General features: G+C 43.4%; 2 protein-coding genes across 2 annotated transcripts; both read left to right on the plus strand.

The window, feature by feature from the left end:
* The first annotated feature begins 3472 nt into the window (after positions 1-3472).
* On the plus strand, positions 3473-6887 carry LOC148035369 (uncharacterized). Its single transcript, XM_087680455.1, has 4 exons — positions 3473-3641; positions 3716-3821; positions 6453-6587; positions 6710-6887. Exons 1-4 carry the CDS (start codon positions 3473-3475, stop codon positions 6885-6887), a joined length of 588 nt encoding a protein of 195 aa, XP_087536581.1.
* Positions 5069-6027, plus strand: LOC148035370 (uncharacterized). The gene is made up of 4 exons (XM_087680456.1): positions 5069-5266; positions 5362-5580; positions 5655-5727; positions 5832-6027. Exons 1-4 carry the CDS (start codon positions 5149-5151, stop codon positions 6025-6027), a joined length of 606 nt encoding a protein of 201 aa, XP_087536582.1. The 5' UTR covers positions 5069-5148.
* Positions 6888-12687: the final 5800 nt, after the last annotated feature.

Consider the following 12687-nt stretch of genomic DNA (forward strand, 5'->3'; position numbering starts at 1 on the left):
GCCCTTGATGATCCCATCTTGGAGACACGGTGACATTGTTTGCTCCACCATCATTCTCTATGACGGCTTGCAACCCCTGGAATTTTTGTGTTGGAGGCAATAGATTCTGTAGGTAGTACTCACTCAAAAGAATCTCCCCATTTCTTAATGAAACCCTGTGCTCTAAGAAATCACTGGCTAGTCTCCATGTCAAAATAGCAAAACTCGACATGTCGTGCCCTCTGGTGGGTTAGTATTTGATGAAGAGAAGAAAACTCTGAATATAGCTCATAGTGTGTATTTGATGAAGAGAAGGCAACAGTTCACCGTCACTACAAGCGGAGAGAAATCAATAGAAAAATTTACGACTCAACCACCCACCATCCTTCACCTTTATGCACTCATAATTTATTTATGTTGTATTAATTATTTAACGGCCAACTAGTTACCTAATTACGCAATCAACGGCTAACTTCTTTATTAGGGTTATTAAGTCTCTCCTCAACTCTCTCCTCTCTTTCTCAACTCTCTCCTCTCTTTGCTCTCACTCTCTCTCCTCTCCCTCTCTCTCTCTCCCTTCTCTCCCTTCTCCCTTCTCTTTCTCCCTCTCTCCCTTCTCCCTTCTCTTTCTCCCTTCTCTTTCTCTCTCTCTCCCTTCTCTCTTTCTCTTTCTCCGTTCTTTCTCCCTTCTCTTTCTCTCCCTTCTCCCTTCTCCCTCTCTCTCTCTCTCTCCCTTCTCCCTCTCTCCCTTCTCCCTTCTCCCTTCTCTTTCTCCCTTCTCCCTTCTCTTTCTCTTTCTCCGTTCTTTGTCCCTTCTCCCTTCTCCGTTCTTTCTCCCTTCTCCCTTCTCCCTCTCTCTCTCTCTCTCTCTCTCTCCCTTCTCCCTCTCCCCCTTCTCCCTTCTCTTTCTCCCTTCTCTTTCTCTTTCTCCGTTCTTTCTCCCTTCTCCCTTCTCCCTTCTCTTTCTCCCTTCTCCCTTCTCTTTCTCTCTCTCTCCCTTCTCTTGTTCTCCCTTCTCCCTTCTCTTTCTCTTCTCTTTCTCTGTTCTCCCTTCTCTCCCTCTCTCCGTCTCTCTCTCACAACGGTGCCCCACAACTCAGGACGGTGCCTCACGACGGTGCACTAGCGACGATTGATATTTTCGTAACTCCTGCAGCACTAGCGACTAACGACAGTGCCTCACGACGGTGACCTCCCAATCCGCGACTGTTCGTAACTCCTGCATCCACGACTGTTCATGCCCCGTGGCGACTGTTCGTAACCTCGTCCGTGACGCTTCGTCCGTCCCAGGTATTATCTTGAGCCCCCCAATCGTCTGCGTCCACGCAGACGATGGGTCATCTCGGGATATTTTTGCATGAAGTTTTGGCATGTGCTGAGCCTCTTTATAAATTTGCATGATATTTTTGCATGAAGTTTTGGCATGTGACAGTTTTGCATTCAAATCTGATTCTTCTTTTCTTTTGGGGGGGGGGGGGGGGGGGGCAACACCGAGAGAGAGAGAGAAGGGGGGGCGCTTCGTGGGTTGTTCCCTAGCTGTCTCTTCGGCTGAAGGCCCTTTCCCTTGTTTATTTCAATATTTCTTGATTCGTAGGTCGAACAATGCATATCCTAGTTGGTAGGTTGAATGCATGGTGACATGAAGGTAAACAGTCTAATCTTTGTGTCGCTTCGGTTAGGGTTTAGTATTAACGTGATCACAAGTTCTTTTGCAATGTTAGTAAGATGTGCTCACAAGTTGTTTCAATATTGTCTATGTACATCAATAAGAGCCTGCCGGGTTAAAGAGTAATATGATGACCTACTAGAAGTGCACCAAGCTGTGTTTGTGTATGTAGAAACCAACAGGGCTGGAGGGAAAGCCCCACAACTAGCGACTAACGACAGTGCCTCACGACGGTGGCCTCCCAATCCGCGACTGTTCGTAACTCCTGCATCCGCGACTGTTCATGCCCCGTGGCGACTGTTCGTAACTCCTGCAGCACTGCGCGACTGTTCGTATCCTCGTCTGTGACGCTTCGTCCGTCCCAGGTATTATCTTGAGCCTTCCAATCGTCTGCGTCCACGCAGACGATGGGTGGGCTTAAGCTTCGTCTTTTGGTTTACCTTTGTCACGCTTTGTCATGCTTCGTGTGGGCTAAGCCGTTGTGTTAATTCGGTCATGCTTCGTGTGGGCTAAGCCGTCGCGTGGGCCTCCAAGGTAACACCTTGAAGCCCCCCAATCGTCCGCGTCCACGCGGACGATGGGTGGGCTCATGCCCCATGGCAACTGTCCCGTATGTCGTCCCATCATTTGGTTATGCCGTCCCGTTGTGTGGGCCTCCAAGGTAACACCTTGAAGCCCCCCAATCGTCTGCGTCCACGCGGACAATGGGTGGGCTTATGCCCCGTCATTTGGTATGCGCCGTCGTTTGGGCCTCCAAGGTAACACCTTGAAGCCCCCCAATCGTCCGCGTCCACGCGGACAATGGGTGGGCTTATGCCCCATGGCAACTGTCCCGTATGCCGTCCGACGGGCCTCCAAGGTAAGAGATTGAACCCCCCATGGATACAAGCGTGTGGCTTCGTCCCATATGCTTCGTGAGAATAAGGTAAGAGATTGAACCCCCCAATCGTCCGCGTCCGCGCGGACGATCCGTGGGCTTATGCACAAGCGTGTGGCTTCGTCCGTGGCTTTGTCCCGTGACCTTAAAGAGATTGATTGTGTTGCTAACCTTAAATAGATTGATTGTGTTGTTAATCTTAAAGAGGTTGATTGTGTATCTATTTGTAAGTGTGTAGAGAAAGTTATGGCACCTAAAAGAGTGCTTAAAAAGAGAAAGAAATGTGTGTCACCTCATAGTAGCCGTGAAGTCTATATGAAGCTACGTTCAGGATGTGTTCCTGGGCGGATCTTAGAGCAAGAAGCATCATCGCGTTTGAGATCAGTGGACACTCCTTCAACAAAGAAAGGACGTGGTCCAAAAAGATGTGTCTACATTGATGACGAAGCACAAGTGGATGGGGACTCCAATACAATTGACGGGGTTGCGGAGCACACAGGTAGTCACTTATGTGTCCATTTCATTTACATATGACGCTTTGTTCAGTGTTATGTATTAAATATGATTGGTTTAATGCTACTTTTGTTAATTTTTACTTATTAATATCTGCTCCTACAGAGACTAATGTGCAGCATGATAGTCTAGATGACAAAGAAGAGGTGAGTGGTGATAGTGATCAAAGGGAGAATGATGATGAAAAAGAAAAGAAGCACTCAAGGAACTTAGGCAAGCAAGTCTCTCTAGGACTGATGAAGGATGTGCTGAGTCAATTTTATATAAAAAAGAGGACGCTACCTCCTCTTGTGCCTCTTTGGAGATTAGTGGCTCATGAGGCAGTCAGATTTGCTACGGATGATGCCCAGTGGTTGATTCCTTCCTTTGATTCCACTGGTTATCTTGAGACTATGGGACACTTCCTTGTGTCAGTTGAAGGTCCAAGAGGGGAGACCATGTCTGTGACAGCTAGCAATCTAGATGAATGGGGTCCAATATGGCGTCAAAGAAATGAGGATTTTGAGAGGGCTCTTGGAAGAGAGTGGCAAGACCTTAAGGGTAAAAAGTTCTTGGTTTGGGATGGAAACCACAGGCTTAAAACGTGGTGGAAACGCATCAAGGAAAGTAAGTTGTCCACTATACATACAAGTATTGAATGTTCGTATCCCATTCTTATGTTGGTTGGTTTTCAATTACAGAGTACTCCGACTGTGCTCACTACCATGTTAGTGTACGGTGCCAATTCATTGAGGTGCCCAAGGCAAAGGAAGCAGAGCTACTACTCGCACTAGACACCACCAACGCGTAAGTCTTCTTCCTTTAACTATGCTCCTCTTTGTAATATGTTACACTTACATTCTCATATTATGCTTTTGTTCGTTTTCAATAGTATTGCCAGAGCTCATGTTACTCCAAATATTGCGCATGAGGTGTATATGTTTCAAAAGTTTGGTATTGCAAACAAAGACTCCATTCTAGATAGATTGAGTCCGGCCATGAGGAAGTGGGCTGAGGTTGAGATGAGTATAGAGGCAAGGTATTATCATGGTGTTGCTCCATGGTATAACTCTCCTTGCGGTTTGATATCTCAGCTTGTATGGAAGGTGATTTTCTTTCTATGGCTCACTTGTATGAGATGTGCTTTTCTATCTCTAATTTAGTTTTTTTTTGGAATGATAGGATGAATTTCATGTCTTCATCTCAAAAGAAACTGCTAAGCTTGAGGCTCTTGGTCTAGATGAGGTAGAGAGGAAGAAACGTTTGGAGAAGGCTACAAGGGTGGAAGAGGAGCGCCTTAAGGATAGGGGTTACAAATACCTATCCATTGCTAATCCCCAAAATGGTGATGAGTTCTTTAAGTTGTTATTTGGGCTAAAGTGGGATGATGCAAGCATGCTCAAGATCACAAGAGACAAGCTGTATTGTCTCACAAGCTCAAAAATCCCTGAGGAAAGGTAATTTGTATATATAACGCAAGGTGTGTGTATGTGATGCTTTTTTCTTCAATGCTTTCTATTTGTGTATATTGTTGTGCATCACAGGAAAAAAATATTGTTGCATCTTATGAGTCTCACAAAGGCCAAAGACCCCCAATACCCGCATTTTGGTGATTATAAGCTCTTTCGGGTTTACATGAAGAAAGAGACATATTGGGCTCACTTGCATTCGGAGGCACTACTTCAGATTGATAGGATACAAGTAGAAGGTCCACAGCTACCAAATTCATTTGAGGAGTTCTTTAAGCTTAACATGAAGAATCATGTCATGCAGGTTGACTCAATGCAGTGCCAACATATTGCTTTCTTAAGTTCTTTCTTAAAATGTATATGTGCTAATGTTAAGCGCTTGTGAAACTTGTGTAGGCTTTTGTACACCTCTTGGATGGAGTGAAATCTTCAGATGTTGCAGAGAAGATGCCGGAGCTTACGTTTTCAGCCAAACGTGTGATTTATAGGTTAGCATGCATTTTCATATTAGATTGTGTGTCTGATTTTCATATTAGATTGCATGCATTTGCTTGCGTAATTGGCAAGAATGTTGCAGGTGGATACTACAATGTGTAGAAGAGAAGAGGCTAGATGCAGCTCCGCAATTCACAAGAGAGTGGATTGATGTTCGTGACGAGAACACTATGTATTCTCCATCATTACGTGATAGAAAATTGACGGCATGGGAGGCAAGTGTTTGCCCTTGGTGGCTAGATTACCCTGTGGGGGTTATCCCTAAGCAAGAGAAAGATCTGCATGACAGTAAGTACTTCAATCTATGTAAACATCTTGTCGCTTTTGTAGCAATAGTTTTTGTGCTCATGCATGGGAGTCTAAGGGTGAATGATACTATGTAGGATTCAAGGAGGGAGTTGATACTCATGAACCGCTTACCGCACCCACCACTGTAGAGAAGCAAGCAACCAAGGCTACCAAAGGTGCCACCCAAGGTACTCAAGGTAATCCAGGGAGAAAAAATGTGCCAGAGTCCTCTATGGCACCCACCACCTCCTTTGTTGCAGATTCATCTCTTGGTCGAGAGAATTGGGAGAGGCGACCTATGACCCGTTTAGTAGGTGAGAAGTCTTATATTAACTTGAAATTCGTGTATGATTATTAAAAATAAATTACTTTGAGATAATTGTTGCAGGGTTCCAGTATCAAACATATATCGATGCTCTATTAGTGGATGTGACCCAAATTGATAGATTTGCCCTTGATAGGTAGACATGACAACTACATATTGCAAGAACATCAATTTACATGTTGCATATAGCATTGCATCATCGGTTACTTTGCATTAATGACTATGTTGTTTTGTGTATAGCATCAACAAGTTTTTGGCAACACAAAAGATGCATCTTTATAGCAAAGATGGAGTTCCATGTCAAGAGGTGGCTCGATTGATATTTGCGGATTTTCCTACGAGCTTGCTTGTGGATGCTCTAGGTCCCATCCCTTTGGGTAAGTTATGCTTTCTATCACACAAGGTTTACATCAAACTCACTTCTCATATATCATAATACCAATGTTGTTTGTAGAGGGCATGACTATTCCCAAGTGGAACACGTTCTCAAAGGGTCTAGTTATGGGTTGTATGGACCTTGCTCGCGAGTATTTGGCCGACCAGGGATTCTTAGTCACTATGTGCTTAGCAGAGCATATAGGTGAGTTTATTACGGATGCAGCAAGGGTGGGGTTTGTGCTTCACCGCACTTGGACACTCATGTGTGACTCCAAGGCTTATCGACATCCCGTTACTCGAGAGGCGGTAAGATAACAAAGTTGGATACGTTGAACGTACGGTTGTATGTTCTAAATAAAGTTTATGTTACATGCTTTAAATAAAAACATGGATCACTTATTCTAATTCCACTCGTGAATAGGTACTTGATCTTACTGTGTGTCTTTGGCATCGTGCTGGTCATGTTGTGCCTTGCTACGACAGAGAGGCTGGGGAGAAGATTTCAGAGAGATTGTTTCCAGCGTATCGTAGCTACATGATGGATGATTGTGTCTTTCCCATGGACGTTGATGGTGTCATTGTCAGAGGCGGAGCAGAGAGGTCTCATCTTTTCTTTCGGTAAGTAGTCTTGCATGTTTTTGCTCTCAGGTTACCTTGTATGGTATTTTCATTGTTTCTACTTGCATGGCCGCAAAGATTCTGTATCTTGATTGGTGATATGTGATTGGTGATATGGTTAGGTGGTTACTAGCTACATTTACGAAACGCTACGACTATGTTTTGGATGTGTTTGCGGGGTGTGGTGGTTTGGCGCGGGCCAGTGCAGAGGAGATGAGACATTGCATGTGTCTAGAAATAGATGATGTGCTCTATGGGGAGTGTTTGTCCACCATAGTGTGTGGACCGGTACCATGCTGAGAGAGAGTGTGTTTTTTTTTTCGAGAGACTCTAGACATTTCATTTTGTTACTACTTTTATATATATATTTATTATACACTTCGTCATGTGACTATGCCCGATTTTGTCTAAGAGATTACATGCATTGGGATCTTTGATTTGTTTTTAGGAAGAGTGCACCTTGCAACTATTTGACACGAATATATTTTACTAGTTTTCCGTTGGTTTTGTTTTTTTGATGTGTGTGTATTCATGTAAATGCAATGTGTCGTACTCCTTAAGTAGGACTATTTATATGCAGAATGGATATGTTGCACGAAAAAGCTCGAAAAAAAGAGATTGATTAGAAAAGAACGAAAATGAAAGCCCGCAAAAATAAAATCCCCCTAATTGCCCACCCAGCATCCAGCCAGCCGGAAACATCATCCTACACGGCATCCCCAACCAACCTCCACGTATCCGGTCACCAATGCAGACCCCAAGCCCCTGTCCCCTCGAAGTCTTCAGTGCATACCGCCACTTGCTCCCTGCGCCAGTAAGTGCCTGGGACTGGCACTCGTCTAGGAGGGGGGTAATGTTAACCCCAACACGAAGAAAGCAAAAGAAAGTGGAAAAGACACAGGGCAAAGGCGGAAAAAAGGCAACCCGACGGAACGAAAAGAAGGAGAAAAGGCTAAAAGCGCAAGGACAACTATTAAAGACCGAGGCAACCACGAAAAGGGAAAGGCGCATAAAAAGCGCACCCTAAAATCTTGTAAAAGAGTGCCGGGCTCTCATCCGTGCTATTTGTAAATATAGAAGGGTAGTGAAAAGGAAGCAAGGAAGATAAAAGGACAATGGAAAACAGGGCCTGGGCTATGATCCGGCCATGTAAAAAAGGGAAAAAGGGAATGACTGCCCAAAAGGGAAGTAGGTTTTGTATATAAAGTTGAAAAGTGAATGAAGAGCTCATTCTTTGGTGTGGCAAAACTAGTCTTCTTCTTCCTCTCTTCTTCTCTCCTTCTTGCTTGTGTATGCTCTTGAGAGAGGGAGTGTGAGAGTGTGAGGGAGTGAGTGTGTGAGAGAGTGAGGAATCAAGAGGGTGAAGCTCTCCACCATCTCCTCTCCCCTTCTCCTTTCTTATCTTCTCTTGTGCGCGCGGCTATGGAGGATGAGGCTTGGAGATGGAGGAGGCTTGAGGATGCTTGAGCTAGCATCAAGAATCGTGGAGCTACCGAAGTGTGAGAGAGAGGAGGGTACTCGATCGAGCATCAAGGTAAGTTCACTGCATTCGTAGGATCGACGGCGCGTCGGCTAGGTGAGAGATAGCCATGAGAGCTCGCTTGGAACGCTTGAACCAATAAGCGGTCCATGGGTCTTGGCAGTTGAGCGAAAGCTCCCACAAACCATTTCTACAAGGAGATAGCTCACTTGTTGATACCAAGGCAGCCTATGAGAGGAACCTTGGTAGTCAAAATCTCCAACCAAAAAATGGCAATAGTAGGGATAATATACCCCCTGGGGATAAAAAGATTCCAAGCCTAGTAAGTCCCATCAAGGCTTGCAACACTTCCATGAGAGGTAGTTGTGATGGTGGAATTGATAGAACCATTAGGTCTACAAGCTTAGATGAGTGTTCTATGAGTGGTTCTAGTTGTGCTCTTGGTAAGGCTCTTGAGAGACCTTTCCAATTTATAGATGAATCATGCTTTCGAGTAGATGCTATTCCTTTTAGTAAAAGCATGGTTTCTATGGTTGAGCAATTGTTGCAGAGTGGACAAAGGCAAGTAAAGACATCTCATGTAAAGAAGATGTGGCATGCCAAAGGTCCACCTACACTAAATAGAAGCCATAAGGATGTGAGGCCATCTGGTAATGGTGATAAATCCACAATGAGTCCATTGGACCAATGTGGACAGATGAGGTAGTCCAAGAATATGAAAAGGAATATGAGATGGGTTTGGAGGTCTAAAACCCCTAAAAATATTGTTGGTGTGTCAGATGAAGGGCCAAGAATTGCATGTGGACATGCTTTTATGGATTTCCAAGAGGATGTGACTAAAGGCCATAATGCGACATCTGACAATAGGAACCACCACCTTGAGATGCATCTATGTGATGGGTCTAGGCTTGAAGCTCTGTCTAGTTTGGATCGTATCATTGACATATGTAATGGTCCAACTAGAGAAGAGATGAATGATCATAAATCCATGATTCTCCTTGTAGGAGGAGTTAATGGAAAGTTGGGACAAGCGATCTGTTTGAATGACGACCGAGGGGATGAGATATATCAACCTAATGATGTCATTCATTCAGCTCATAGTACCCAAGAAGAGATGGCCATTATTACTGAGATATCAATAGAAAGACTTGGGCTAGTGGATCTACAAAGAGTATAGATCAAGCTTTTAGCTGACTCGCATGAGTAGCATGAGGCTAGTCCTCCTATTTTATGCTATCCTGATTAGTTTGATAGGATGTGTTGTATATGCCAAGGAGATCATATATTGCATGGATTAGAATGAACTATCCATTATAGGCCAAGAGGGCTAGTTGCTTTAAGTAGTTAATTTCTAATTTCTTTAGGCCAAGAGGGCCACTTGTTTTCAAGTTTTAATAATCTATCCATTTTAGGCCAAGAGGGCCAGTTAATTTGCAATGAAATGTATTATTTCTTTAGGCCAAGAGGGCCCTATCTCTGTTTGGTGCAGGTACGTTTAATGCTTTGTTGTTTTAGTGATTGCACCATACAGGTTGATGAAGTCGCTGGAGGGAGCCTTTGCTACAAAGAAGCTTCTTGTGGCCATTCCAAGTGGTTTCGTTCCCTTTTCGAGTTTTTTCCTTAAGCAATTAATGATATATGCTGGTGAGGGTTACTTTCTTTTGTTTGTTGGGGACTGATACTCAAGGCATGAAGTCCCAGGTTTAGGTTAGGTATGTCTGGGGAGGTCTGAGTAGTCATTGCCTCCTGGAAGGAATTGTCAGGCATTGAAAGACTTGTTTTAGATGGGAGTTCTAGTGACCCTGTTCTGCTGACCTGCTAGGTGGCCATTCTAGGAGTTCCTGTTGTGAGGTAGTTAGAGAAGCCTATTGAAATAATACTAGAAAGATACAAAACCCTAAAGATATAAAAGACAATATATGAATATACGGAGGTGTGTAAAAAGGGGTTTTAACCCCTATAACCAAAGGAAAGAAAGAAAAATCCTTGAGTTGTTGTTTATCTCCTTGAGAAGGCCTGGTAGGTTCCTGGGGATGAGACAAGACCCGGGGCCGATGCCTTGTCTTCCTTGGGGTGACATCTTGCCATAAAATAAAGAATATAAGAAGGTTGGAGCGAAAATAAAAGTGAGTATTAGAAAAGGATTAAGTGTCGCCTCGCGAGGGCTTGGTAGGTTCTTGGGTACGGAGACAGGACCTGAGGCCGATGCGCTATTCTCCTTAGGTCACTACGCTCAACTCCCTCCTTTTTACACGCCGGAGTATGGAAAAATTAAAGCCTAAAAGAAGAAAACTGTGCTAAAAAAAGTTAATACCTTTTGATCAAGATATAGGAGTCCTCGCCTTACTAGGAGGAGCTCCTGGTTGAGTTGTCCTTAGTTAGGTAGGCAGTTCAGACCACCACTTAGGGCGACCTCTTTGATAGTTCTTTTTAGCTTGGTTGTGTTGGAGCAGTTGGTTAGTGACTAGCTTTAGACTTTCTGTCAGATTATGCTAGGTCTACTCCTCATGGATTCCATGCCTTGGTTTTATCAGGGGGTAGAGTATGAGCTATGATGTGTTCTATTGTGTATTTTTTGTATCATCTTGATGCTCCTTTTTATTGTTTATGTGCAGATCTATTCATGGGATTCGACGGGCTGAGTCGCTCTATCTTGTGGTCGCCAATGACATATGATTTTTTATGCCGAGAAGTGCTTAAAAATAACCAAAATTTACGAATATCATAGGAAAAATAGACTTCGTCAAAGCCGGCGATGGCAAACAGTACGATTTTAAGCGGCAAGTCCCTAAAGTGCTAGTGCTAAATTTCATGGAAATCAAACGGTGGCAGATAGCCGAGCTGGAGTTTTTCTAGATGCAAAATGACGTCAGGAATCCAATGCAAGTCTCGGATCTCCATTCCGAGGTCATTTGATCCCCCATTTAATCCTCGCAAGGTTCAGGGTTGTGAAGTAGCTACTAGATTTGGAAGCCGAGAAGAGCGTGGCGAGGCCTAGTTTTGTAGATTTCAATGCCACAGAACCACCCGTCCAGACGGATCTCGAATCCGATGTCGTTTGCCCCTCCAAAAGTGGAAAAGCCACTTGTCGAAAGTATGAAAGAAAAAGGCTTGAACTAGATAAGTTGATTAAGAGTTTAAAAGCTCTTAACAAAGAGCTTAAGAGGCAAGAAGCCACGAAATGAAACATTGGGGGGGGTGTCAGTTTTTTGCGCCCCATTTTTTCCCCAATCATCATCATTTTATGATCAGTGGAGACAGAGGGAATCCTCCTAGCCATGAGATGCTTCTATCCTTCGCCCTCCATCGCCACAAATGGATCAATGAATGATGCACTGAGCAAAGAGATTAAAAACCAAACTTTCTCTCTCCTCCCTCTCTCTCCTGCATAGAGGCAATTTCTATGCAAGAAATCAAGAAGAAGAGGGGCTGAAGAATGCTTGTCCGGTTGTGATCGGATTGCTTCAAGATGAAGAGGAGGCTAAGGAAAGAGGTTCAGCATTGAAGAATGGTTGTTGGTCGGTCTGTGGGCTGCCCAAAATAATTATTAAAAAAACTCGCAACATGCAAGACACACAATATGCTCCAATTTTACAAAGAAATTTGATTGTTTTTGTTGTTTCATGGTCCAAATGTTGTTCATATGCGATGAAATTTTGTTTGAACCTTGGTTACATCATGTTTGAGGGTTGTAACTACAGAAATGTAGAGCCCGTAATGATTTAGAGCCGTTATTAATTCTTTAAAACCCGTAAAATGTCATTTTTAATGGAAATTAGTGGTTTTTTCGATTTTGAGTTGGGAAAAATGAGTGAAAATGGAATAAACTCAGAAAAAAGATTGAGTTTTAGTCAAAATAATAACCCAACACAAATAAATAAGAAAATACCTATTTTCTATGAATAATAAATAGGAAAAAATAGCAAAAATAGAGGAAATTACGATTTTCGCGCTCAAAAGTTATAGAAAAATAAGATTTATGTGCGTGAATGTTTGGCAAGGTTAAAGCATGAGGTTGAGCCTTTGTTTGGCCTTGTCCTTTGTATTATAGTACGTGTTTATTGTTTTTTACATACAAAAATGACACAATACAACCATTTACACCTATGCACCGCAGCAACACCTAAACGGTAAAGGGGGACTTCCATAATTAAATATAGATGACTAGTAGCACGAAAGTTTCGGTGCTAGTCCCTAAAGTAACGCAGCACGTAACATGTAGTTAAAATTCATGAAAGGGTTGTTTTTTGCACCTCACATGGCTATTTTTTAATCATAAAATGGTTGTGCACAATCGTCATACACCTTGCATCAAGCATGCCACGTGGTATCTTCTGGAATGCATTGCACTTGTTTGATAAACTTTGACCAACGCTGAGAGGACAAGAAACCCAAGCTGTAGGTTTAGACGGGTGCTTCCGTTGGGGAAAGTTTTGTGAGGCAAATCAAAATCTCATGGAACGCTGAATTATGAAAGAGTGGAGTTTGTGTGAATGTTATGTGTGTTAGTGATGCATCTTGGGGCCAATCCTCGAGGTGTAGGGGAGTTGCAGTGGAGCCGCAGCAGTCAGTCGAGAGGTGCTTCCCTATGTGTGTATTACGAGGCATTATTCCTATATG

The sequence above is a fragment of the Lygodium microphyllum genome, chromosome 6 (assembly GCF_053477565.2).
Source record: "Lygodium microphyllum isolate KBCC chromosome 6, Lygodium_microphyllum_v1.1.10, whole genome shotgun sequence".
Taxonomy (NCBI): Eukaryota; Viridiplantae; Streptophyta; class Polypodiopsida; order Schizaeales; family Lygodiaceae; genus Lygodium; species Lygodium microphyllum.

Bases quoted from the DNA above. Each gene is read 5' to 3' on its own strand.
- LOC148035369 (XM_087680455.1), top strand. From the start codon at position 3,473: ATGTCTGTGACAGCTAGCAATCTAGATGAATGGGGTCCAATATGGCGT. The intron at 3,642-3,715 runs GTAAGTTGTCCA...TTTCAATTACAG, and splicing joins GTGGAAACGCATCAAGGAAA to AGTACTCCGACTGTGCTCAC. The intron at 6,588-6,709 runs GTAAGTAGTCTT...TGATATGGTTAG, and splicing joins AGGTCTCATCTTTTCTTTCG to GTGGTTACTAGCTACATTTA.
- LOC148035370 (XM_087680456.1), top strand. From the start codon at position 5,149: ATGTATTCTCCATCATTACGTGATAGAAAATTGACGGCATGGGAGGCA. The intron at 5,267-5,361 runs GTAAGTACTTCA...GATACTATGTAG, and splicing joins AGAGAAAGATCTGCATGACA to GATTCAAGGAGGGAGTTGAT. The intron at 5,728-5,831 runs GTAGACATGACA...TTTTGTGTATAG, and splicing joins GATAGATTTGCCCTTGATAG to CATCAACAAGTTTTTGGCAA.